This window comes from Anolis carolinensis, chromosome 1 (genome assembly GCF_035594765.1).
Source record: "Anolis carolinensis isolate JA03-04 chromosome 1, rAnoCar3.1.pri, whole genome shotgun sequence".
NCBI lineage: Eukaryota > Metazoa > Chordata > Lepidosauria > Squamata > Dactyloidae > Anolis > Anolis carolinensis.
This window is the reverse complement of record NC_085841.1, coordinates 291,844,864-291,869,920: the sequence shown is the minus strand read 5'-3', so window position 1 is coordinate 291,869,920 and position 25,057 is coordinate 291,844,864. Positions and strand designations below refer to the sequence as shown.

General features: G+C 36.6%; 1 protein-coding gene across 1 annotated transcript; it reads left to right on the top strand.

Moving 5' to 3' along the window:
* Positions 1-6,389: 6,389 nt before the first annotated feature.
* elf5 (E74 like ETS transcription factor 5) lies at positions 6,390-23,226 on the top strand. The gene is made up of 7 exons (XM_003225167.4): positions 6,390-7,167; positions 10,408-10,535; positions 14,511-14,744; positions 15,120-15,170; positions 17,426-17,494; positions 19,206-19,401; positions 20,078-23,226. The coding sequence occupies exons 2-7, from the start codon at positions 10,409-10,411 to the stop codon at positions 20,172-20,174; spliced, it is 774 nt and encodes a 257-aa protein (XP_003225215.2). The 5' UTR covers positions 6,390-7,167; position 10,408; the 3' UTR covers positions 20,175-23,226.
* Positions 23,227-25,057: the final 1,831 nt, after the last annotated feature.

The window sequence follows — 25,057 nt, the reverse complement described above, 5'->3', positions numbered from 1 at the left end:
GGAGTAAAACAAGTACAACTTGAAACAGTCTCGATTTTGATCCTAATTTCAGCATGCCATCTATTCAACTCCTGAATTCTTGGGAATCTTTTTTCAGATTTATGTGGCATGTTCAAACACAGGCAAGATTAGTGATAGGGACAAGGTTGAAAAGACATTCTTGGAGATATATTTAGCAGTAGGGAGATGGTAGAGGAAAATTCACTTGACTATATTCTCTAGTAGAAGAATCCCCCAAAATCAAAAGCTCTTAATAGTTGGACAACCACAACAAAACTTTCCTAAAAATTATCAAAATAATTGTAAAACATTTTAGAGAGGGGTCATACTTTTCTTTGTCTTCTGCATACTTTACCAATGAATGAATATATATATTGTCAGATTGATTGTTTGTCTTCTTCAACTAATTAACTAAATATAAATATATACCGACTATTAATCCCTCAGTGCTTAAATATTAGGAAAAGTGTCAGGACATATTTAATTAACAAACTCTAACACATGCTAATAACATTATCACATGAAGGCATTATTCCATGACAGTTGTGTGATCATAGATAGTGGCTACATATCAGGATTAGCAACTTTGATATTACATCTCCCTTCATTCACACAATTCAACCAATTCACCAATCCATAATCCTATGATCAATCTTCTGGACACCATCATAATTCTACATTCCCATACTTTCATTGTTCTGAAAAAAAATAGTTCTAATTTTCTTTAAGCAATTTCACAGATTTAGCTACGAAAAATAAACAAACAAACAAAAAGCAAATATCCCTGTGATATATTAAATACATTGAAAACAGATGCCTTGGGAATTGCAGGAGAAAGGGGGAGAGAAGGAGAATCCTGCTCCAGACATTAAACAAAAGCAGAACAGATCCATTACACTGAGATAGGTAACGGGAATGTTGCAGAATTGTGAAAACACAATTTGGGGTGCCTTTAAAATTGTGATCAGAAGAAGATGTATTACAATGGAAAAGGTTATTTTAAAAGAGAGAAGTGAGGGGCTAAAAGAGAAAGAAGACAAATTATTCCAAAATTTCCACACACAAAAAACACCCATCAAATCTAAAAAAGAAAGATGGAAACAGAATAAGACATTATTAGAAAAATTAGAGGAAACTGAAGTAACAAAAATATTTGTTTGCAAAAAAAATGGCTTTTGGATTAACTCTATAAATAATGTAAAGAGACAAGCAAGTTATCTTGAAAAAAGAAAAGGGGTAATACAATAGCAAAATTAGAAGATGGAAAAGGACAAATAAAAACTAAGGAGAAGGATCTGACAAGTGATTATGAAAAACTCTACACAATTAAAAAAATTTGGAAGATCAGAAGGAATAGTTCCAAGACAATTAGACTCACAGGCACAAGCAGGAATGAACAAAACTATTACCATAAGGAAATTGAAGAGGTTATTAATAATCTTAAACCAAATTCTTCCCCAGTCCCGAGAGTTTTACCTCTAACTTTTATAAAATATTCCAATCTGAAATTATTCTAATTTAAAAGTTTTGTTTAATGATATATTAAAGAATAGACCCATCCCTGAAACATAGAAAAGGTATGAAATAATTACAATTTTAAAGCCCAATAAAAGAGACCAACCCCAACTCTTACAGGCCAATTACATTATATAACATAAATTACAAAAATTTTACAAAAATCCTTACTAATAGATTGATAGACATAATCCCAAAGTTAATAGGGGAGGGCCAATACGGTTTTATTAAAAACAGAATATTGAATTGAATATTGAATATTATGGGTCTGCTGTATAATAAATGATATATAACAAATGTTTTAATATTTTAATAAATATTACAAAAACAGAAGACTAGCAGATCCAATTAGAAATATACTTCATGTAATTAACCAAGCCATGAGAGAAAAAAGAGAAACTCCTATTATTAAAACTGGACATTTACAAAATGTTTGACATGGTAAACCACCAATATCTCTCCCAAGTCTGTGAAGATTCTAATTTGGGGAGGGAATTCAGAGAAGTAATTAAGGAACTTTATAAACATAATGAGGCTCAATTACTCATCAAAGGGACTGGAACAAGAACAATTAAGATTAAAAAATGGGACTAAACAAGGCTGCCACCTCACCCCCACCCTCTTTCCATTGGCAATAAAACCATTTGCGAATTTCATTAGAAATGATAACAAAATTTTAAAATTGGGATGGATTTAATCAAAGTCAATTTATATGCTGATGCTGCCATGGTTCTATTGGTTTGTGTCACTATCTCAATAACCCGTGTCAGGGTTGTTGAACTCGTTTTCACATCAGTTTTATGACTGCATTCAAAGGTCCATTTGTAACTGTAAGACTGTATAAATGTAACTATGTTGCCCTGGCGTTGAAAGCTTCATGGGCCACATAAAATCACATGGTGGACCAGATTCAGTACACAGACAAGTGTGACCCAAGTGGAAAATTTCAGATTTTGGAGTATTTCAGATTTCAGAATTCGAGATAAGGGATGCTCCACTCGTAATGCCCAGAAATGTCTACCATTTTGATTTCTATCTTACAGAAATGTTTCTGCATAACTAGTATCCAGGCTTGAATTATCCTTTTCAACATAAAAAAGTCTTTTAATTAGTTTTCCTGGAGCTGCAACCAAGAGTACATCTAAACTATAAAATGAATGCAGTCTGACACCATTTTAACTGCCATTGCTCAATGCTCTAGAATCCTGGGAGTTGTAGTTTGATGAGGCATCAGAACTCTTTGGCCAAGAAAGCTAAAGATCTTCTACAATTACAACTTCCATAGCATGGAGTGAAGGCAGTTGAAATTGTGTCAAACTGCATTAATTCTACAGTGTAGATTCATCACGGGACTCCTTTTTTGATTGAGTCATCAATTTCTAAAACTTCTCATCCTTGCTTCATGTTACCTGGGAAATTGTAAGCCATCACCTATTAGTCATAGAAACAGGCCTAATAAAAATGATATCAGAACAATCTTTTCTCCGGGGCTATGCAACTCTATTAAGGTAAAATTGATACAATTGGAGGCAAGAAACATATTTCTCACTGTTGTTTACATTAACCTGGACAGGTTTGGAGATGCTTTGCCGAGTAAATTATAAGCTTTCAAGGGATTAAGAATTTCTAGTTCCAAGAAAATGTCTATGTTGTGGACTGGTTTCTTCTTTTTCCCATTGACAAAAGATGCCAAGTCCTGGCAAAAGAGGACTTGGAGAAGATGTTTTGCCTTAATGATTTAAGTGCAGGGTTTTTGTTCAAAGATAATGTGTACTCTGCGACTGGCAGTGCACATTTAAAATACTAAGCTTCTTAGCTATTTGAAAATATATTTTTAGGAAAATATTTGGAGCCTCGTGGCTAGGAAACAAAATATGCCAATATATATGTAGAAAGGCAAAATTACCACCTTCAGGCAGCTTCAGGCTTCAGGCAGCTTCAGGCTTGGGGAAAGGGGAGAAAGAGATGAAAGCGAGGAAAACTGGTGTCTTTAATGGTACAACACATTTTATCAGGTCATGCCTTTTGGGTTCTATCTCAGGTAGCAAAATACCATGTAGTAGCATTTAAAATATATACCTGGTTGTTGCTTTTTTGTTGTTTTTTAAAATTATTTTTATTGATTATTTTGCACAAAATAGTGATAGACAAAAACATAAAAAAGAAAAACATACAATAAAATTAAAGTAAAATATAACAAGGAAGAGACAAACAAACCCTTAATACAAAGTATAAACTATGAAGAAAAAGATTAAGAAAAGAAAGCAATCAACATAAACATCTGGTCATAGAATGGACCTCTACATCACCGTGAAGTTTTACAATCCAAAGTAAAGAAAAGATAAGAAAAAAGAAAAAGAGAAAAGAAAAAAAGCTAAAAATATAATGACTTCCATTTCTTTGAATGGTGTATTTGATAGAATTCTTTTTACAGTTGGTTGAACTTTTATCCTTGATGTCTCGGGGTCTCTGTTCTTTATTATCTGGGGAAGTTCTATATTTTCTGTTTCCTTAGCTTATATGGATTATTTACGAGAGAGTAGGAGAAACTATCCATATTCCTAATCTCTAAAATCTTATTAAACCAAATATTGATTTCTGGGATTCCTATTTCTCTCCACTGTTTCGCATAGGTCATTCTGGTCGCTGTTACTAGATAGTTGAACAGCACCTCCTTATTCTTATCGTTTTCAATATCAAACATACCCAAAAGAAAGTATTTAGGGTTTAGGTCAATTTTAATTTGTAGCATATTTTGTATTCTAGAGTGGATACCTTTCCAAAAAAATTTGGCTTTCCCACAGGTCCATCAACTATGGAAAAAGGTTCCTTTGTGGATTTCACACTTCCAGCATCTATTGGACATATTTTTAAAGTATTTTGACAATTTTGGGGGTGTTAAATACCACCTATAAAACATTTTGATCCAATTCTCCTTCACATCCGTTGCATATGTTAATTTTAGTCTGCCTTCTCCAACTCATCAATTTTTATTGGTTTGCCTAAATTTTTAGCCCATTTAATCATGCAGTCTTTTATTAGTTCTATTTCAGTTGCCCATTCTAATAGTTTCTTGTAAATTTTTGTTATAATTTTGTTTTCTGACTTCATTATTTTGTCCCAATCCAATTATTTGTCCTCAAAGCCTAATTTACTATCTATTTTAAATTGTTCTTTTAATTGCATGTATTGCAGCCAGCTAATTTTTTTTTGAATTTTTGGCTAATTTCCTCATGATTTCTAAGGGTATATGCTCCCTTTTCTTTTATTAATATCTCCTTGTACCTCGGCCATCCTTCACCCCCCTCTTCTCTCCTCTGATTTGCCTCTAAGGAGGAAATCCATAATGGAGTTTTAGTATAGAATTTACTTAAAGATGATCGGATAAAATGATTCTCAAAAGTTTTTGTTGTTGTTGTTGTTGTTGCCTTTGCCTACTAGTTTAGCCTTACAAATGTGCAGAACTCGTTATTCTGAACAGATGAAAGTAGGCTGGGGTACATGAAATCCTTCTTCTTGGCTCTCACAGTCTTGATTTCTGAATGTTCATACAATAATAGATTTCCACATAAAAGCCCTGTGGTTTTCCTCACTAGCCTTCATTAATGTTTAGGCTGTCTGACATTCTGTTTCCAGTGTTTTAGAGAATTTCACAGGGAAGACAGAATTACAATGTTCATCACAAACCAGTTGCTGTCCAACCATGTGGTGCTAAGAAATATACTGCCTGCAAACAAAATAGTTTCATGGAGTTGCTGTGGTGTGCCATGAATAAAGTAGAACATTATTTTGTCAATCCTAAATCAATATCCTATGAATGTTAATAAGTGGACTAATCCAGAAGTAAATTTTAACTCTGCTCATTAGAGGGGTGGAACTATGGGGGCATTGCCCCCCAAATAAGAAATCTGCCATCTCCTCCTTGAAATGGTCCTTCAGTCTTCAAATCTCTAGCACTGCAATAACTTACAACTTCATTTTAGCATTTAGAAATACAATTTAGGCATCCAAACTAAGGCACAGGCAACATTACCAAGGGGATATTAATATGGCAAATATGAGTTCTATCTGTGAACAACTTTCCATGTCTCATGCTTTTACAATGCTCAAAATTCAGGGACTGAAGGACAATTTCATGTTGGTGCAGATGTCTTAAGGGAACACTGCCTTCATCTTGCCTCTATACCACTGATAACTGTTGCCCTGCAGCAAAATCCCATATCCTCATGGATTCTCAGGAAGTCCTGGGAGCCGCCTACACACAAGTCTTCTATTTTTTCATGTTCAGCCTTAATTGATTAGCTGTCATTCAGCCCACTACTGCATCCAGTACTGGTCCAGGTTTTGCAAAGCCACACCTATACAATGGAGAAATAAAACTGAGCAGCATCTCGTATACTGATAGTGCTCCACCCCAATTCCCAGGCTTTGTATAGCAGTGAAAATTATTCCTAATAACTTAAACATGTTCAAAGTCAGCAAATATACATGACAGGTTGCCCTAGTTGATAAGGACAAAATGGAGATGCTATCTTCAAAGTTATAAGATGTAACACAAAAGATAACAGTGCAAGTGAGTTCCTTGGAAACACTTTGCGAGTGGGCCTCTACTCATAAGCTTGTCTTACTTTTAGAACTCAACCAACTTTTCCCAGGTTCAGCTGCAGAAGTTCAGTTAGCATGTTTCTTTATCCTTCACAATCTACAAACTTTATTCTGTCTGTCAACTACAAAACATTTCAGCTGTGGGAAACCCTTCAGAATATCTAACAATGCTCATTTACAGCAGCAGCAGCAGCAACAACAACAACAACAACAGAAGGAAACGTAGAAGCAAAGCAGTTCATAGGGATGCTGTGTTGATTAGAGCTTGGTGGCCAAAGCCAAGATTGTTTTGTTTTGTAGTTCACATTTCTCTGTTCCTCAAGTCACTCAGATAATTAAAAGCAAGTGTCTATTAAAGCTACAAAACAAACCTTGCTTACTCCAATTACATTTCTTATTCTTTATACCACACCTTGAAAATCGTGTCTCTTTCTTACACTTTTTGTTCAGTATTGTTCTCAGAGCTAATGGTCTGAGAATATTCTACAAGCAAGTGAATAATATCTTAGGTCTTACAAATTGGGAAAAGTTTTTTCCTATCCTTCACTTTAATAATAAATAGCTAGCATTTTAACAGGTGAATTATTTCTAGGCCTACTGATGACGTATAAATTTTACTTTCTCCAAAAAACAAAAAGACCAGCAACTCCCTTGTTTTTATGTTTCAGATAAATACAGTAGAGAGAGAGAGGACTGACTTGCTAATTACTCTAACTTCCCTCCCCATGCTTACTTTCTGTGAGATTATTTTTTTAAAAAAAAATTGACACAATAGATTTTAAAACTTCTCAGAATTTAAGAGCATTACCCCCTCCCATTCTCCCTTTAGCTGTGTCGCACTGTATATTATCATTGTCATCAAAGGGGGTGTGTATAAGAACCAGAAAAACCAAACAGACCTGTCTGGAAACTGTTCCATATATCGCAGAACCTCGAGTAGCCCTCCTTTCACTGTAAACCTCACAGAGCCAGAAAACGTCTTGACTTTGAAGACTGACTTGTGGATCTACCAGTCCCTTGAGAAGCCAATAAGCTTTCCAGCTTCACGTAAGGTCAATTTACTTATTTAGTCACTGTCTGAAAGTAGGCTCCAGATTGCCAACAGAGTCTGGTGCTAGCAGTGCAAAAATTCAGCACCTGCCTTAATGTTTCTTTCGTAAAACTGCCATGCTTCAGGGAAGGGCAGGAGGTTACCAGATTTGGGACAATACAATTTTGAACAATTAACCTATCAGATAACTACAATATGTCATGACACCAAATCTCATTTGTATAGAACAAGTCTAAGCATTTGCATAGACATGGTATCAAAAACAATAAAGTTGTAATTTGTACCATGTACATTTTCTTGGATATCCATTCCACTGGCATGGTGGGGTGACCTCTCAAGGTAATAGGGACAGAATCAGGGTAGTAAATAATTTTCTAAGGACATATTGCCTTTGCAACTGGACGCTCAAAATAAATTTATCATTCATTAATAAATTACAATACAAGTTGAAGCTGGAAATATCCATCTGATGGATCTGCTTCTTATGGTGATAGGGTACAGCATATTCAAAACGTTTCTTCCTGAAACAGCAGAAATCAATACAGATGAATGAGTGCTTTTGCCTTGGACTATAAATCACTTATCAATTTAAAGTGAACAGTGGGCATTTTGTGACATTTTGTACTGTGGAGACCTCTGGTGGTGGTTAATAGTATGAAACAGATCTGAATGCACAACTTAAGAAATATATAAAGACTTATCTAAAAGCAATAGGAATTGAATTTCCTAAAACAGACTGACTTGATACGCCAGGGTTTCAACAATATCTAGGCAAACAATATTTCAACAATATTCCTATAAACATTTTGACCGGCAAGACAATTGCAGTGTAGGTTAGGATGCCACTGAATTGAGCAGAGAGTATTCTTGACCTCAATACCAAAGATCTGGTGCTGTTAAACCTTGATTGGGTCATGCTATTTCTCCCTTAATCAAATAAAGCCAGCTTTCCAGCAAGCAATACGTTATTACTGATCACTCAGTGACTATGACAATCCATTAGAATTCCAGTTTACATTCATGGATTAAGATTATTTCAGGAAAATAATTTCAGTTTAGAAGAACACCAAGAGCAATGTTTAAGTACATCATTGGCATAATTTAAACTAGTTCAAATGAATTAATTCTTCAATTTTTAAAAACTGTGCTCATTTATTTTTCATGGCTTCATTGTTCATTGATATAATCTTTTCCACTAATTTTTCAAAGCAATGATTTTCAAAGATATATTTAGATTTAGACTTCAAGAGAAAATGTAGTTTAAAAAGGAATTAAATCAGTTTTCATATCTTTACTCCCCAAACTATTATATTTATCTATATTGGCTTTCTCCAAACATTACTTTGTTAGATATAGAAATAAGATTTTGGAATGGAGAAGAAGAAACAGTATACTTAAGCTTAGGGCAGTCAAGAAGAAATCCAATTTTAAAACTGCACATTCTGATGTCTAGTATTAGCTTACCTGAGCAACTGATTTTGTGTTTATCAATGTATTCCTTAAATGCAACCAGGCCACCCATTAGTATGAGAAGAATCCCCCAATCACCACAGTTCCCTGAGTACCCAAAACTCTCCTTTTAATTCACTGAATACTAGACAATATTTTATTCTATACTGAGTTTACTTGGCAGCTGGAGAGCATAAAATTAGATATAGAAATGTTACAAATAACATATTGCAATATACTCAGTTACTTATATTCTCAGAGGGCAGTTTTGTTGTGTTCAGTGGGACGTATTTCTAAACAAGTGTGCAAGCATATATAAAGTAGCAGGCTCACGTTTGTTAATGCTGATTATCTTTTCTTAATGTACTCTTGAGGTATAAATAAATCAAAATCAATCTGTGGTAATTACAAAAAAGATAATAATAACATGATATGAATTATTCCATACCGTGTTTCCCCAAAAATAAGACAGTGCCTTATATTAATTTTTGCTCCCAAAGATGTGCAAGGTCTTATTTTCAGGGGAGGTCTTATTTTTCTATGAAGAAGAATTCACATTTATTGTTGAACAAAAAATTAACATTTATTATATACTGTACAGTAGTTATCACAAACCAACATAACCAGACAAACTGTGAATCCTATCAGAATTTCTTGTTACTACAATTATTTCCATGTACAACTGGTATGTACATTTACCAATCCTGCATGCTCTGGTGTTCTGTTTTGCAGGTGCTGGGCATGCTTCCAAACAAAAACTTTGCTAGGTCTTACTTTCGGGGGAGGTCTTATATTTAGCAATTCAGCAAAACTTCTACTAGGTCTTATTTTTCGGGGATGTCTTATTTTCAGGGAAACAGGGTATATAACATTATTCCCTAGATTGTGCAATACTTTATACAATTCATCTTGTGTATTGGCTGCTTACAACCCTTACAACACTTTGGGAAAAATGTTTTTTTATTTCAGAAAAGCTAGCTCACTGTTGAAATACTGATTAAATAGTACATGCATTAAAATGCTAATTTGGTGAATTCCCTTGTGATTAGAAACTTATTTAGTACTTGACGTTCTGCATCAATTTCATCCACGAGGATGTGTCAGGATGTAAATGCAGCATCTTTTTAATATGGACAGTTTTAGTCTTGATTAATCTCCAGAAGTGAAACAAAATAATTATAGTACTTTTCCACTGAAATTGCATGAATTCATATTCTTTTGCTTTGATCCAGTATTCATTCTTGTATGCGATATATTTTGGAACTGCAATAGTATAGATTCAGTGCAAGAAAGTCAAACATTTGTTACTGACATTTGCAATTAATTCCTATTTTCTTGTTTTTTTTAATCACAAAATTTAATGGGACACACTCATGCTTTGAAACAGACATATCAACATAAATAATTACTACTCTTAAGAACAAACCAGCATATGATAAGGTAGATCATTTCATCCCACCCAACTGCACACCAGAAAAGACCAGAAGAGACTCTTCCACTGAACATTTTGTGAACACCTTGAACAATGTTAGCTAGAACAGATTCATCTTGTCAGTGGCATTTACCTTTTAGCACTAAACCTCCTTCTCTCTATCACTTATTAAATCAACAGATAATAAATCACTTTATGCCAGTTTACCCCAGTTTTGTGTTCTCTAGATTCCCATTGTAATTCCCTCTAGCAGGTTATCAATGTAATGAGAACCTATTTTATTTTTGTTACAGTGTGTATATAAATTAGAAGAGAATACTGTTAATAACATATGCATAATAACATATTATTTTAGAATGATGCTGGATTCTGTAAGCCACAATGCCTACCTCCCAAACACAATGATATGCGAACCTCTGGTATCTTGGTCAGAACTCTTTGGAACAACAGAAGAAAACTACTATTCATTTGATCATCAAATAGGTGGGTACATAAATGCTTTCTTAATGTGCTCCCAACAAAGTAAACAGCATCTAATGTTTTTGATTCAGATTTTTGTCACATTGCGAGTGATTTTCTTTTACCTTTATGGTTTGCATCCTTTCTTCTCTTTCTTAATCACCATGTTGCCTTTTCTTTCGCTCTCATTGTTATCTACAGTGTTTTAACACCACCCAACAAATGTAAATGTTTGCTTTTTCATAACCATATCTCTCTGCTTTGTTTAAATTGTATGCATTTCTTCTTCATACTTCACATTCAGTCTATATCCACATACAATGCAGTCTTTTTACAAATATTGAAGGACAATGATAATATAGATCCTTTTGACAGGAAACCTGAAATTAGTCACAGTTTCCTGTATACAATGAACACTATGCACTGCCAATGCAGTCTGTGACCCATACGTAGGCCACGTGAAAATGATGGAGTATTTGTAAAACTGCTGTTGTTTTTTGCTTTAGGATGGGCTTAGAGACAATTGAACTCCTGTAAGAGAAGACAGAGGTTGGATAGCCACGTGTCGGGAGTGCTTTGTTGTATATTCTTGTATTACAGAGGGCTCAGTAGGACTCAGTAGACCCTTGTAGTCTCTTCCCGTTCTCCTTGTATAATGTTCACTTCCTGTTCTCCAAAGGTCTGATTGAGAATGCCTATGATTAGCAGGAGGGAGTATCCTGCTCTTCACTGTATTAGCTGGGCCAGTATAGAGCTTTTTCACCTAACCCTTTGATCACATTACAGGAGTGGCTGAAACATACATGAACTATTCCAAACACCAAGTACTTAGACTACCATTTGTCTAAGATATTTTTGCAGTTGTGTTGTAACTACAATTAGGACACATTCTTGCATAAATAAAAATACTATTAATCTAACCGTTTGGCATATCTTTGGAACAAAGGGAGTGATCCATTAAATCTGTGTTCACCCTCCTCTGTACTGCAGCAAAAAGTTATGATGCAAAAAAAAAATCTGGTAAGAAACCAGCATTGGATCTATTTCCCCATGTAACCCAGTTGTGTCATGTCAGCCTAACAACATGTAGTGGCATAGCCTTGACACATTGGTAGCATTGATATCATAAATCACACCACGCCAGGATTCTGAGAAAAGCTAGATCATTTTCCCATGAAACAATGGTGAGTGAATAGAGTTATGCCATGCCAATTAAAATAACTAAGTTCATTCTAAAATGCACTGAATACATGGGTCCTATGTTACTGGGCAGGGCTTCAATGCATTAAACAATTGTGTTGAAGGTGCTAGTTTTCACCTTTAAAAGCTTTTAGAATCTGCAATATACATCCCTTGGAAGCTGCCTCTCCCTATAAAAGCCCAGAGTCCAATTCCATTCCACGGAGCAGTCACCAGCTTGAAGTAACCGTAACACAAGGACCAGTCTTATTGTGTCCTCCTTAACCACAGTTGACCTCCCTGTGTGGTTCATAGTTTCTCTTTTTTTCAGTTTCTCAAAGAGGGTTTTGGAAATCTCTTCCAAAAATGTGTTCGGCATGACCATAGAGAATACATTTCTGAACTGGTTGATAACAACAGACTCTACTGAAATGAGCAACCTCCATCTGAAGTTAATATAGAGTCATGCTGGATGACCTAAAAATTCCATGAGGGATATCATATCTAGAAATTTTCTAGGTCTTCCAGAGTGATTCCAGTCCAAGTTGACCAAAGAGTCACCTTAGAGGAACTAGAAATTCCTAAAGAGAACATATTAATTAAATCCACAAATAATCAAATCCACAAAAGATAAAGTCACAAATGTGAAGGGCTGACTTTATTCCGCATTTCCATGGCAGCATTGTATGAAATTTGCAATTTAGGAAGGGGCATTTATATTACTCAACCAGACACTCTTGGGCATCATTAAACTACAAAATGCAGAATTCCACAGAATTCCACAGAATGTTGTCATAGCACTTACAGTGGACCAATAGCTCTTTGACAGTGTAACATAATAGGATAGGACTTTTATTACATATCTCAAAAGGTTGTATTGGGTTCCTTTATGTCATTTCATACAGTGCTTAGTTCATATCAGGTTGTAACACTCTGTTTTTGTTTCTTTGTCATCTCTTCTGACTTTGTGATCCTATGAGTTTTAATGAGAAGGCTGGACATATTTTAATATGTATTTGTAAGCACAATGCTTTATGTGTGTGTTTCCCAAATGTACATGCTAGATGAATTCAAGCTAGGTATACTGTATGTTATTCTGTTTTCTGTGTTTCTTTTTGTTTTCTTTATTTTTTTAAAAAAATATTACTTTTGTGGTACCTATTCATATTTACTTGTTGAGAATATCATGCCAGGAAAACATATACTTGTATTAGTTATGAACTATTTTGTTTCTCATCCAGAAAGTGAGCATTGTCTTCTAGTATAGGAATCTGTGGGGAGTCTCCTATCACGGGAATGGGAGTGTGGTGGCAGACTTATCATAAACAGTTGCCTTAGTACCTCTGTGTAAAGGATGATGGTGCAGGAGCATTTCAGTCTCATGGTATTCAGAAAAGTAAACCATAGGCATATTGTTTCAGATCATAGAATCATATAATAGTAGAGTTGGAAGAGACCTCATGGGCCATCCAGTCCAACCCCCTGCCAAGAAGCAGGAAATCACATTCAAAGCACCCCCGACAGATGGCCATCCAGCCTCCAAAGAAGGAGCCTCCACCACAGTCTGGGGGAGAGAGAGTTCCACTGCCGAACAGCCCTCACAGTGAGGAAGTTCTTCCTAATGTTCAGGTGGAATCTCCTTTCCTGTAGTTTGAAGCCATTGTTCCGTGTCCTAGTCTGCAGGGCAGCAGAAAACAAGCCTGCTCCCTCCTCCCTTTGACTTCCCTTCACGTATTTGTACATGGCTATCATGTCTCCTCTCAGCCTTCTCTTCTGCAGGCTAAACATGCCCAGCTCTTTAAGCCGCTCCTCATAGGGCTTGTTCTCCAGACTCTTGATCATTTTAGTTGCCTTCCTCTGGACGCTTTCCAGTTTGTCAACATCTCCCTTCAACTGCGATGCCCAGAATCAGACACAGTATTCCAGGTGTGGTCTGACCAAGGCAGAATAGAGGGGGAGCATGACTTCCCTGGATCTAGATGCTATACCCCTATTTATGCAGGCCAGAATTCCATTGGTGTTTTTAGCAGCCACATCACATTGTTGGCTCATGTCCACAAGGACTCCAAGATCTTTTTCACACTTACTGCTGTCGAGCCAGGCATCCCCCATTCTGTATTTTTGCATTCCATTTTTTCTGCCGAAGTGAAGTATCTTACATTTGTCCCTGTTGATTATCCAGTATTAATAATAACCAAGAATGTGACATATTTCAAAAATATGAGGAGGGTGAAATATGAATAGAATAGAAACTTGAAACAGAATCTACCCAACATAATGAAAATATGGCTACATTTTGAGGGGGGTCAATTGTTTTACAATATGATAGATATTGCATACATAGGACTAGGGAGGAAATTAATATGTTAATGGTCATTAGAGCTTCTTGCCCCATCATGTGAATAGTTATACTAAATATGGATTCAGAAGCAAATGAATCTCAATATTTGGAGCTCATTTTGATCTCCTTTAAAGGTATGCATAAATGTATTATTTTTCTAAAACAAATAGTACACGCCTCACATATCAATTCCCCAGGCAAAATGGATTTTAAGTGATATGTGTATTGAAGTTCTTTCCAACTAATGGCAACCCTAAGATAAACCAAAATGGGGGTTTCCTGGCAAGTTCAAAGAGGGTTATCTAATGTTGGCTGAGGCTGAGGGGCTCTATTGTCCACCACATCCAGAGGGTACTGGGATTAGAGATGCTACTCTAAACATTATTGGGTTGTATTTCTTTGCAATACTTTGTTCTTTTTTTAAAAAAAATGTAAAATGTAACTATGGATTCCTTTTCCCCCTTATTCCATTGTGGCAGGTTGTAATTCCATCTGGACAGCAATTCACCCAGAGTACTGGACAAGACACAATGTCTGTGAGTGGCTACAGTTTTGCTGTGATCAATACAAATTGGATGCCAATTGCATTTCCTTTTCCCACTTTAACATAAATGGGCAACAACTGTGCTGCATGAGCCAAGAGGAATTTTTAAATGCTGCAGGTGTTTGTGGCGAATACTTGTACTTCATCCTACAGAATATCAAGGCTCATGGTGAGTGTGCAAAAGCTTTCATCAAAATAATTGTCTTGTTCTGGATCTGTCTAATGTGTTTGTGATTTCAGCAGACAGCCACAGAAATCCTTTTGTACTATAAGTACAAAATCCAATCTAGTATTATGGATAGGTGGATAAATCTGGGACATAAATGCAAGTACCAATAGGAACTCCTTATTTAAAATATATATTGGGAAGATGGAAGGAGTAGAAGCTGAATGACTGAATAAATTAATGTACATTTTAAATGCTGTAGTTGCCAACTAGAAAATTAGTTTTAGAAGTCTCTTTTTGATCGAGGTTTTAGATTTTTTACATGCACTTCACTTATTAAACACTGAAATATTGCATTTAATTTTTTCTTCTCTACAGGAATCTCCTTTTTTCAGGACAATGAATATATAAAATCATCTGAAAAAGAATGTAAGTCAACTTTTAAAATGGAGCATATTTCTATTACTACTACTACTATTTGTTTATTTAGTGCCATCAAAGAATACATTGCACTTTACAATATCCATAAGGGAAATCAACTCTTATAATAACTTGATATTTATTCTGTGGCTCTCCAACAAGGGTCCTCCAGATTACATGTTCCAAGTGTCTTGTGCTTACACTTAATTATCTTAGCCAAAAGGCCAAGAAGTGACTCACTATGCTTGGCTGATGGTCTTGCACTTTATTTCTCAAAACCACCAACCAAGCATACTGAATTCTAAGTATTCCAAAAGATCTGGAAGGGCAAAAGCTGGTGACCATTCAATTAGAATTATTCTCCATTCTGGTTTAACAGTATCTGTTTTATGGAGATGGAAGCTGTTTGAATCTAGGCAGACTAGTATCAGCATTGCTTGGTTTTAAGAGCCAGTTCATACTTCTGCTTTTTGAAAATTACATCTGCTATACAGATATGCAGCCTTGGTGGACAGGAACTTTGCCACATTAAAGATATCTTCCAGGCTTGATTTATATAAGATACTTCAAATAGGGTTAGTTTTGAAGATGACCCAAATGGCATTTTATTGTAGCATAACTCTTCGATTCCAAGTGATGGAAGTCTATGCAGCCTTTGCTGTTGTACTTGGTGCAGATCCAGTTCAATAAGGCCAGGGCTGGGAAATACATGGTCCACCAGATATTGTTGGACCTCATCTTTGACTAACCCCTATCATTGGTTATCTTGACTAGGGTTGCTAGACTTGCAATCCAACACTGAACACATTCATCAGTTTTGGATAACAATAGGCCCTCCACTTCTTTACCTGGGAGAATACCTTTCTAGGCATTGCTATGTCCTCCAATTCACCTCTATGGTTATGTTCTGCTGGAAGGTGACATGCTAGAGGACCTACAAATGCCTAGAGTAGAATTATATCTAAGAATCTCTAGGTCCACCAGCGCAACTCTATACTCAAATTCCCTCCGAACCTGACCATAGAGTCCAATGGAGGACCTGAAAATTCCTTGATCTAACATATTAATCAAATCTGCAAATAGCACTATGTAACAAAATTTGGGGAAAAAATTATGCTCCTGATTTGAAAGTGTTATTCCTGTTTAATTGTATAGTAATACTTTGAAAGTAGTTGTTATACTCCAAAAATTTTAATCAGTTTAATCAACCTTTTCCATGTTTTTATGATAGAACCAATTAGGAAATGACATTTATAACCCAGGAACAAAAACCATGTTACATAGTGCAATCAAATCCAGAACATTTAAATACGCAATTTGACATAATAAGAAATCTGGTGCTAGAAACAGAACCTTCATGGTCATGGCCCTGAGGCTATGGAACTACATCTTGGAATTAAGCAGTATTTGAACCCTTTTAGGGAAAGGTAGAGAGGGCAAGTTCTTTTTAAATCCAGAACAGGATCTGGGGATTTCCCTCCTTCTGAATGCTTGAAGCACTTTTTAATTTATCTGGTTTATTATTGTGGCTTTACGTATTCTCTTTATGTTGCTGACATTCACTCTGAACAAACACTGGGAATGTTATTTATGAATGGGACCTACTTTGCGTGCAATTGATATAGCTTTGGTACTACGCAAATCTGACTCAGCCCCAAACCCCCCTGTAATTATAACCCAATTTTACACAGGTTGTGTAAGTTGTCAGCTAGTCAGACCTGTATGTTTACAAAATGTTTGGGTGCAAGTTGTGAAGTAAGACCCACACATGCAAGGAAAGAAAAGTCTTTGCTGAATTTAAGGAAGGGAAACAGGGTAGTACAGAGGTCACAAATTAACCAACTGCAGAAACCCGCACGCAACGTCTTTTCTACAAGCCGTTACCCTCCATGACAATGGCTTTGAGGTCATACTGGAGGCAGAAGTACTATTTACAGATAGATTTAATCAGGACACTTTGTGTTTACAGATTACTATGTTTGTAAAATAATTCAAGTTCAGCCACTGCTGATCCATTCTTTTAATTCTTCATGTTTCTGAATCCAGTTCAGCTAATGAACTAAGTTGTTGGTTAATCATTCACTTTGGTTTATCTTGATGGTAAAGTTGAATTTTAATTCAGAGATAAATTTCAGACTCATGGTGATTCAGTATTGCATGAAATTTCATTAGGTGAACATAGTGACTCCTTCAAATCACATTATCACCAGACCTTGAAATCCATCCATATTTATTTATATCAATTAAAACATTTTTTTTTTCAGATAATGATAAGGCATGTTTGAGAACAGGCAGCATCAAGAGTCAAGAGTTTCAAAGCCATAATAGAACAAGTAGGTATACTTCTGCCATCTAAAGTTTGTGCATGGAAATGCGGCTCTGTTTGCAATCTGTTACCAAAGAACTAGTTATCTGGCTTATATGATTTTTACTTTTAAAAACAAGAATCTAATCCTCATAATTTTACCATGGGGCTTACAAATGAAACAGTTTCTTCAGGCAGCCACTGCACCAGCACACAATTCCCAGGTGATATATAAAACAAACATTTGCTTAAGGTAGCTATTGCAGTGCTATCCTGAAAAGCAGGCTTTGACTGTCCAATAAATAAACTGAAGAATGGACTACCTCTAATGTGGTTTTTAATGTATTTACAAGTTGTTAAACATCTGCACAGTTGATACAAATTCAATAGATTTTTTTCCATAATTGCAGTTGAAAAAGCTTCAGGTGCTGAATTAGTGTCACAGAGGGTTCATGTCGTTACAAAATAAATTGTTATTTTATCATAGAAAAGCTAGAATGAACAAAGGAAGAAAAGGAATATCACGGTGCATTTGAGATGCAGAATCACTTTATACTCGTAACTGGGTAAAAACAGAGTAATGGAGCCAAAGGAGGTTTTGGTGGGCTTTCAGACAAAGAGGAATGAATAGCACATAGAATCAAGAATGGCTACTCAGTCTGACCCCCCCCCCCCCCCACACACACACACACACACATATATCATGGAGGAACACATAATCAAAGCATTTCTGACAGGTAGCTTCTGTTTGAAAACTTCCAAAGGAGACTCCACCGCACTCTGAGGCAGTATATCCCATTGTCAAATTATTCTAGTATTTATTGTGTGACCACATATCTTCATGAATAAGTTTGACATATCAATGACATCCAGAAGATCTGAAGCAGGGCCATTGCTGAATATCTTCTGCTATATGAATATCTTACTCTCCTACCTCTTCACAGTTAAATCCCAAAGGCATGCCTGAATTTCATCTGATGCTCATTCATGTCAGACTCAAAAATCAAAAGGGTCAGACAGACATCATCTGATAGTTAGCATGTAATGTCACTCACCATTTACTTCCTGCAATTCCTAACCTGAAGGAACTCAGAAGCAATGACTCAGGCACATTCATTCTTGTAATCTATTTGTCTAGCAGCATTATGCTAGTTTTCTTCAGATGTTTCAAAACTCAAGCTTCCTGGAAATCAAGTTTTATACTATGGGAATATTATCATATATAAAATGACATAATGCACTTACACAAAGATAGCGAGTGATGGCATTGAGTTCCTTCCATGTCCTTTTTGCAAAAATAAAATAAAATCTAATGATACATGTCACTGTAACCTACCTTAGCAAGTACCAACAGGCTTATCTCCCTTGTGATGTTGATAATAATCACTTGATATATTGTTGTATTTTCCCTACTTGTAAATTAACTTAGGAGAGAAAGAGAAGAGTATGCATGCAATCTGAGGCCACTTTGGACTACTGTCTGGCATGAGATGAAAACAGATTAGATATAGCCATGTCTCCCCTCCAAATTATGTCACAGCAGAGATCAGTTTCAGTATTAAAGAGGCAACATCTCCCAGTTACCTCTAAGTATAGCACCATGGTTATAAATGTCCCCTATAGTGTGTAGGTCTTGTTGTCTTGCTTTCAAAATAACCGTTTTATAAACTTGGTAACTTGCTAATAAAAGGAACTTCTAACAAAGGAAGATCATTAATGTGCTCCGTTTATGTTTGAAGGTCTACAGAGCTCTCACTTGTGGGAATTTGTAAGAGACCTTCTCCTGTCTCCTGAAGAGAACGGTGGTATCCTTGAATGGGAAGACAGGGACCAAGGCATATTTCGTGTCATTAAATCAGATGCTCTGGCCAAAATGTGGGGGCAGAGGAAGAAAAATGACAGAATGACCTATGAAAAACTAAGCAGAGCACTCAGGTAAGTTAATACATAACATAGCATTACCCAAGGTAACCAATTTCTTATATTGCATAACACAAAGATCACAAGAGGGACTTGTGGCTTTTTGTTAGATATTGCGAGGCCATTCCTATGGATCAAGTATACAGACAGAATTACACATATAAATTTATTTATTTATTTATTTATTTATTTATTTATTTATTTCCGATATTTATATCCTACCCTTCTCACTCGAAGAGACTCAGGGCGGTTTACAACACTGGAACAATTAGATGCCTATACAAAATCAATCCACAATACATAAAATCAATTAAAAACTATTAAATACAATATAAAATTACAGTATATAAATTTAAATCAACAGATTATAACCTGTTGGCTAATCTAATAATTATGTGCCAATCTGTCTACATTACATTTGTTTTAGCAAATGTGCTAGAACTTTACTCTGTTCTATCAGAAAAAGAAATGTCCCCTCAGAAATACATTTTCTTATTTTAAAGGGGGAGTAGCATTTCAATTTGGGAAAGATTTCAGGCTCTGACAAGTTTACTGATCTTTGTACTGTAGGTTTGTAAGCTTTCCCCCTTTTCCTCTCTGAAGGAAACTGTTATGATGATTGCTACATATACCTATTACACAATATATGCTAAAGGTAACTCTGAGTCCAACCTCAATTTTGTTGTTGCAGGTACTATTACAAAACTGGCATTTTGGAACGAGTGGACAGACGGTTAGTGTACAAGTTTGGGAAGAATGCACACGGATGGCAAGACAGCAAATTATGAAATGCAATTTACTTCAGATTCACTGTCCAGTACCCAACATGAAGTGTCTGGCCACAGTAAAGGGATCGTGTCTGCCCAATGTCCCTAGTAGGATTACAAGGTGGACATCTTGTCAAAATAACTGGAAAAAATAACATCAGTAGACTTTCTGGGTTGGACGATTCAGTGTGCTGCTTTTGAATTCTCAATTTTTCAATAAGCACCATCACCTGCACAGCACTTATTAAACACTGGTAGACCACTCAAATGATCTTTCTCATAGCTTGAGGTAACATGTGTAGCAATGCCCAAAAGGCCAAGAGTGGCAGTTTGCCATTACCATTAAATCCCATAATTTTACCATTGGGAATTCTATAGGATATTGAAAAGCATCTTCTTGGTTGCTGAACCATGTTACCTCTTGAAAATAAATGTGCATCCTTTGGTTTGAAGCAGGCAGTACTAGGGTTCATTGCCCTTTGGCTGTATCCAAATTCTCTTCATATTCTAGCATGTCTAAGAGTAATTTCACTTTTTATGGAGTAACTGTGTTTGCCATAATTATCCTGTTATTCCACCAGTTTTTCTCATATGCATATGAAGCATGAAGTTCATATATTCTAAAGACCATAGGTTGTCAAAATAATACTTCATGATCAGGCAGAGATTTAATGCAGATGAAGCTATAGTGACCATTAAACAAAATACAAAATATCTTGAAATGTAGGCAGGAATTTGCAACTACATCTCACATTTCATGAGTTTATTGTGGAGGGAAATGAAGTAGAATCAACACAATGAATAGAGGCATTGTTTTTGGTGAGGAAAGCTATCTTTTCAGCCAATCAAAATCAAAAATACAAAATAAAACTGTGTTTAGGTTTTCTCAAAATTCACATCACCAAAAATGTGAAAGCAATGAATGGGCATCATTTGAATCTCTTTCAAACTGGGCCCTTATATTTGCAATGCTGTATCCAGTAACCAGGGAGTTGAACTCAATAGGGCTTACTTTTGACTAAACATGTATGAAAAGGCACTATAAGTTTATCAGTGTTTACTATTAAACATGGTGCTTCAATTGCTGTATGCACTTTAATACTTGTTCAAGTTGGTTCTATTAAGACTGGATCTACATTGCTGAAGAGAATGAAATTTTTATAAATGTGAATGTTATAAGAATGAAATTTTAAGAAAGTTAAAAAGGAAGATTGAGACAGGACCGAGGAGGGAATTGGAGGATTTGAGAAGAGGATCTGAAGCTCACCCTGCCAGTCTCAGCTAGACAAAACAGAGCACAGCAGGAGTCTTACAGACAATTGAAGAGATGGAAGTGGGGGAAAGGTTCAAGAGGCCTTGATGGCCTGCAAGCTAGAAAGGAGGAGGGCTGAAGAGAGAGGGACTGAAAGGCCCTTGAAGGGAAAAATACTAGCTGAAAACAGAGAGCTCAGCAGGAAGGGGGGAAGAGGAGGGAATCCTTGTGCCTGCTGATAAGAGAGAACAAAAGGAAGAAAAGGTTTACTGAACTTTGCACAAGCTCAAAAAGTTATGATTATATAGCACTGAGCTGCATCTCAGATTTGGTGGCACATTTCTTTCTTTGCTGGTCACCCACAATTTTGCTCTGGCCAGAAATAAAGCTGTGGTTTGGATCTCCTGTCTCTAGTGTCTAATTGGGAGAAAAGATACTAGGGACTCACCAAGCCTCAATATTGTCATATAATACAGTTTCAGTATACAAAATAACTTCATTCAACAGGATTATATGACACTGCAGACTTATATAATCTAGTTCAATGAACTTAATCAGCATTTTAAAACTGCATTATATGGCAGTGTAGATCCAGTTTAAGTCAAATGGTATTTGACTTCATAATTTCCTTCATTTTAATGGAGTGAAATATTCTGAGTTACTTGGGAATGGCAGAATATTTCAAATAAGGTATATTTTTAAAGAGATAGTTTACTGCACACACATCTACATCCTTCTATGTCAGGAAAGGTAAATGTGGCTTGTGTAGGGCCCACTTCATTTTTTCAACCCTGATTGGCCCTTGCCTTCATATGTATTATTTTCAGAACCAATCCTTCCCTACCCTCCAATATTTTTCATAGCAAAAAATTGTTTTAGTTAGCTAGAGTGGTAGATTACATATAGGTAGCTGTTGTTATGTGCCTTCAAGTAATTTGACCTTAAGGCAAACCTATATTGGGGTTTTCCTGGTAAGATTTGCCTTTGCCTTCTTCTGTGGCTGACAGATTGGGATTTTCCCAGTGCCGTCCAGCAGGGATTTGAACCGCAGTCTCCAGAGTCTTACCCCAGAACTCAAGCTACTATACCATAATAATTACATGTATTACATATATTTTCCCCCGATACTCAAACCTTACCCTACTCACTGAAAAACCCTCACTGAACATGGCTGAAACTCATATTGTAATGCTATTTCAGAGTGTTATTTTGGGGCAATTTTCAGCTGAAATTGCACTTCAACTTGCCACAGGTCTGCAGCTGGAATATTAGCATTTCTTCCTCAGAAGCTGATGACACCACCCATACTAAAAACACCTCACATAGCTTTATAAAAGCAAGACATTGTGCCATATTGAAGTGGGGTTATCTTTTAGAGGGAGACTATATTTCCTTTTGGTTACACATTTGAGTGAGTCCAGTGGAATCTGCAAGAAACATAAAGACAGGTACTAGAAAGTAAGTGCTACTGAACTCAGTAGTACTGCTTCTGGGTATACCTATATTTAGTTAATTACTAAAATAATACTGAAGGTCTATGAACAGCACTCCATCCCATTAAAGTAATGTATTTGTACTGTTCCATCACAGAAATCATGGCTGCTGGGTTCAGTCATATTTTTTCTACCTCAGATGATAGTTAAGCAGGTTTTATTTTATCTTCAGATCATCTTTAAAGTAAAGGTTGTAGGTCTCACCTGTTTCTCTATCCAGTTTGCTACTTCCATCCTTAATTCATTCTAAACATATGACATGAAAGTAAGACATGTAAGTCAATTTCATAGACTCTTAAAATAAAAATATTATGTATTTTTCATTCTCCGTTGTGTGTTATGTCAAATTATGTCAAGACTAAAGTCCATAGCATTATCTATCCTTGTTTATATGCCTGTAGAAATCCTTTTTTATCTTGCTAAAATACATCCAGTTTTTATTTGATGAATTAAACATTTGGGTGTTGGGTAAAATGAGACAAAAGCTGTGTTAGAGTAGCAAACTATTGTTAACTTTCTTTTTAAATCAACAGAGCAGAAGGGTTATGAAGAATATAATTTACAGCTGTTGTTAGGTGCCAATACCCTTCTGCTCTGTTGATTTAAAAAGAAAGTTAACAATAGTTTGCTACTCTGACACAGCTTTTGTCTCACTCTGGGACTCTGGGAAATGCAGCCCTAAGAATTAATTGTTCCAAGTTCTGGAGCTGATCCAGGGAAACATGCCTTGCCCCACATTGATCAAAGTTGGGGTACAGTCTAAATTCTGGCCCAGACTTTGGATCCATCTAAACAGATAGAGTTACGAGTTGGGTCGATACAGGGAATGCTGTGGATGTAGCGTACCTGGATTTCAGTAAGGCCTTCGACAAAGTCCCCCACGACCTTCTGGCAAACAAACTAGTAAAATGTGGGCTAGACAAAACTACGGTTAGGTGGATCTGTAATTGGCTAAGCGAACGAACCCAAAGGGTGCTCACCAATGCGTCGTCTTCATCATGAAAAGAAGTGACAAGTGGAGTGCCGCAGGGCTCCGTCCTGGGCCCGGTTCTGTTCAACATCTTTATTAACGACTTAGACGAAGGGTTAGAAGGCAGGATCATCAAGTTTGCAGACGACACAAAACTGGAAGGGATAGCTAACACTCCAGAAGACAGGAGCAGAATTCAAAACAATCTTGACAGACTAGAGAGATGGGCCAAAACTAACAAAATGAAGTTCAACAGGGACAAATGCAAGATACTTCACTTCGGCAGAAAAAATGGAAATCAAAGATACAGAATGGGGGACGCCTGGCTTGACAGCAGTGTGTGCGAAAAAGACCTTGGAGTTCTCGTGGACAACAAGTTAAACATGAGCCAACAATGTGATGCGGCTGCTAAAAAAGCCAATGGGATTCTGGCCTGCATCAGTAGGGGAATAGCGTCTAGATCCAGGGAAGTCATGCTCCCCCTCTATTCTGCCTTGGTCAGACCACACCTGGAATACTGTGTCCAATTTTGGGCACCGCAGTTGAAGGGAGATGTTGACAAGCTGGAAAGCGTCCAGAGGAGGGCGACTAAAATGATTAAGGGTCTGGAGAACAAGCCCTATGAGGAGCGGCTTAAAGAGCTGGGCATGTTTAGCCTGCAGAAGAGAAGGCTGAGAGGAGACATGATAGCCATGTACAAATACGTGAAGGGAAGTCATAGGGAAGAGGGAGCAAGCTTGTTTTCTGCTGCCCTGCAGACTAGGACACGGAACAATGGCTTCAAACTACAGGAAAGGAGATTCCACCTGAACATCAGGAAGAACTTCCTCACTGTGAGAGCTGTTCGACAGTGGAACTCTCTCCTCGGGGCCGTGGTGGAGGCTCCTTCCTTGGAGGCTTTTAAGCAGAGGCTGGATGGCCATCTGTCGGGGGTGCTTTGAATGCGATTTCCTGCTTCTTAGCAGGGGGTTGGACTAGATGGCCCATGTGGTCTCTTCCAACTCTACTATTCTATGATTCTATGATTCTATGATAGGTCAGTTTTGGACTGGAACCAACTGTAATTGTGCTCATGCTCACTGCCATCCTGTGTTTCATTGGTTTTGGGTAGCTTGGGGACATGGGATGAAACTTACAATCCCCTTCTGTCCTCTATGTCATGGCTGTGAATGAGAATGACCTGTTAGCC

Coding starts and splice junctions, on each gene's coding strand:
- elf5 (XM_003225167.4), top strand. CDS start 10,409: ATGATGCTGGATTCTGTAAGCCACAATGCCTACCTCCCAAACACAATG. Junction 10,536..14,510: donor TTCATTTGATCATCAAATAG/GTGGGTACATAA, acceptor CCATTGTGGCAG/GTTGTAATTCCATCTGGACA. Junction 15,171..17,425: donor AAAATCATCTGAAAAAGAAT/GTAAGTCAACTT, acceptor TTTTTTTTTCAG/ATAATGATAAGGCATGTTTG.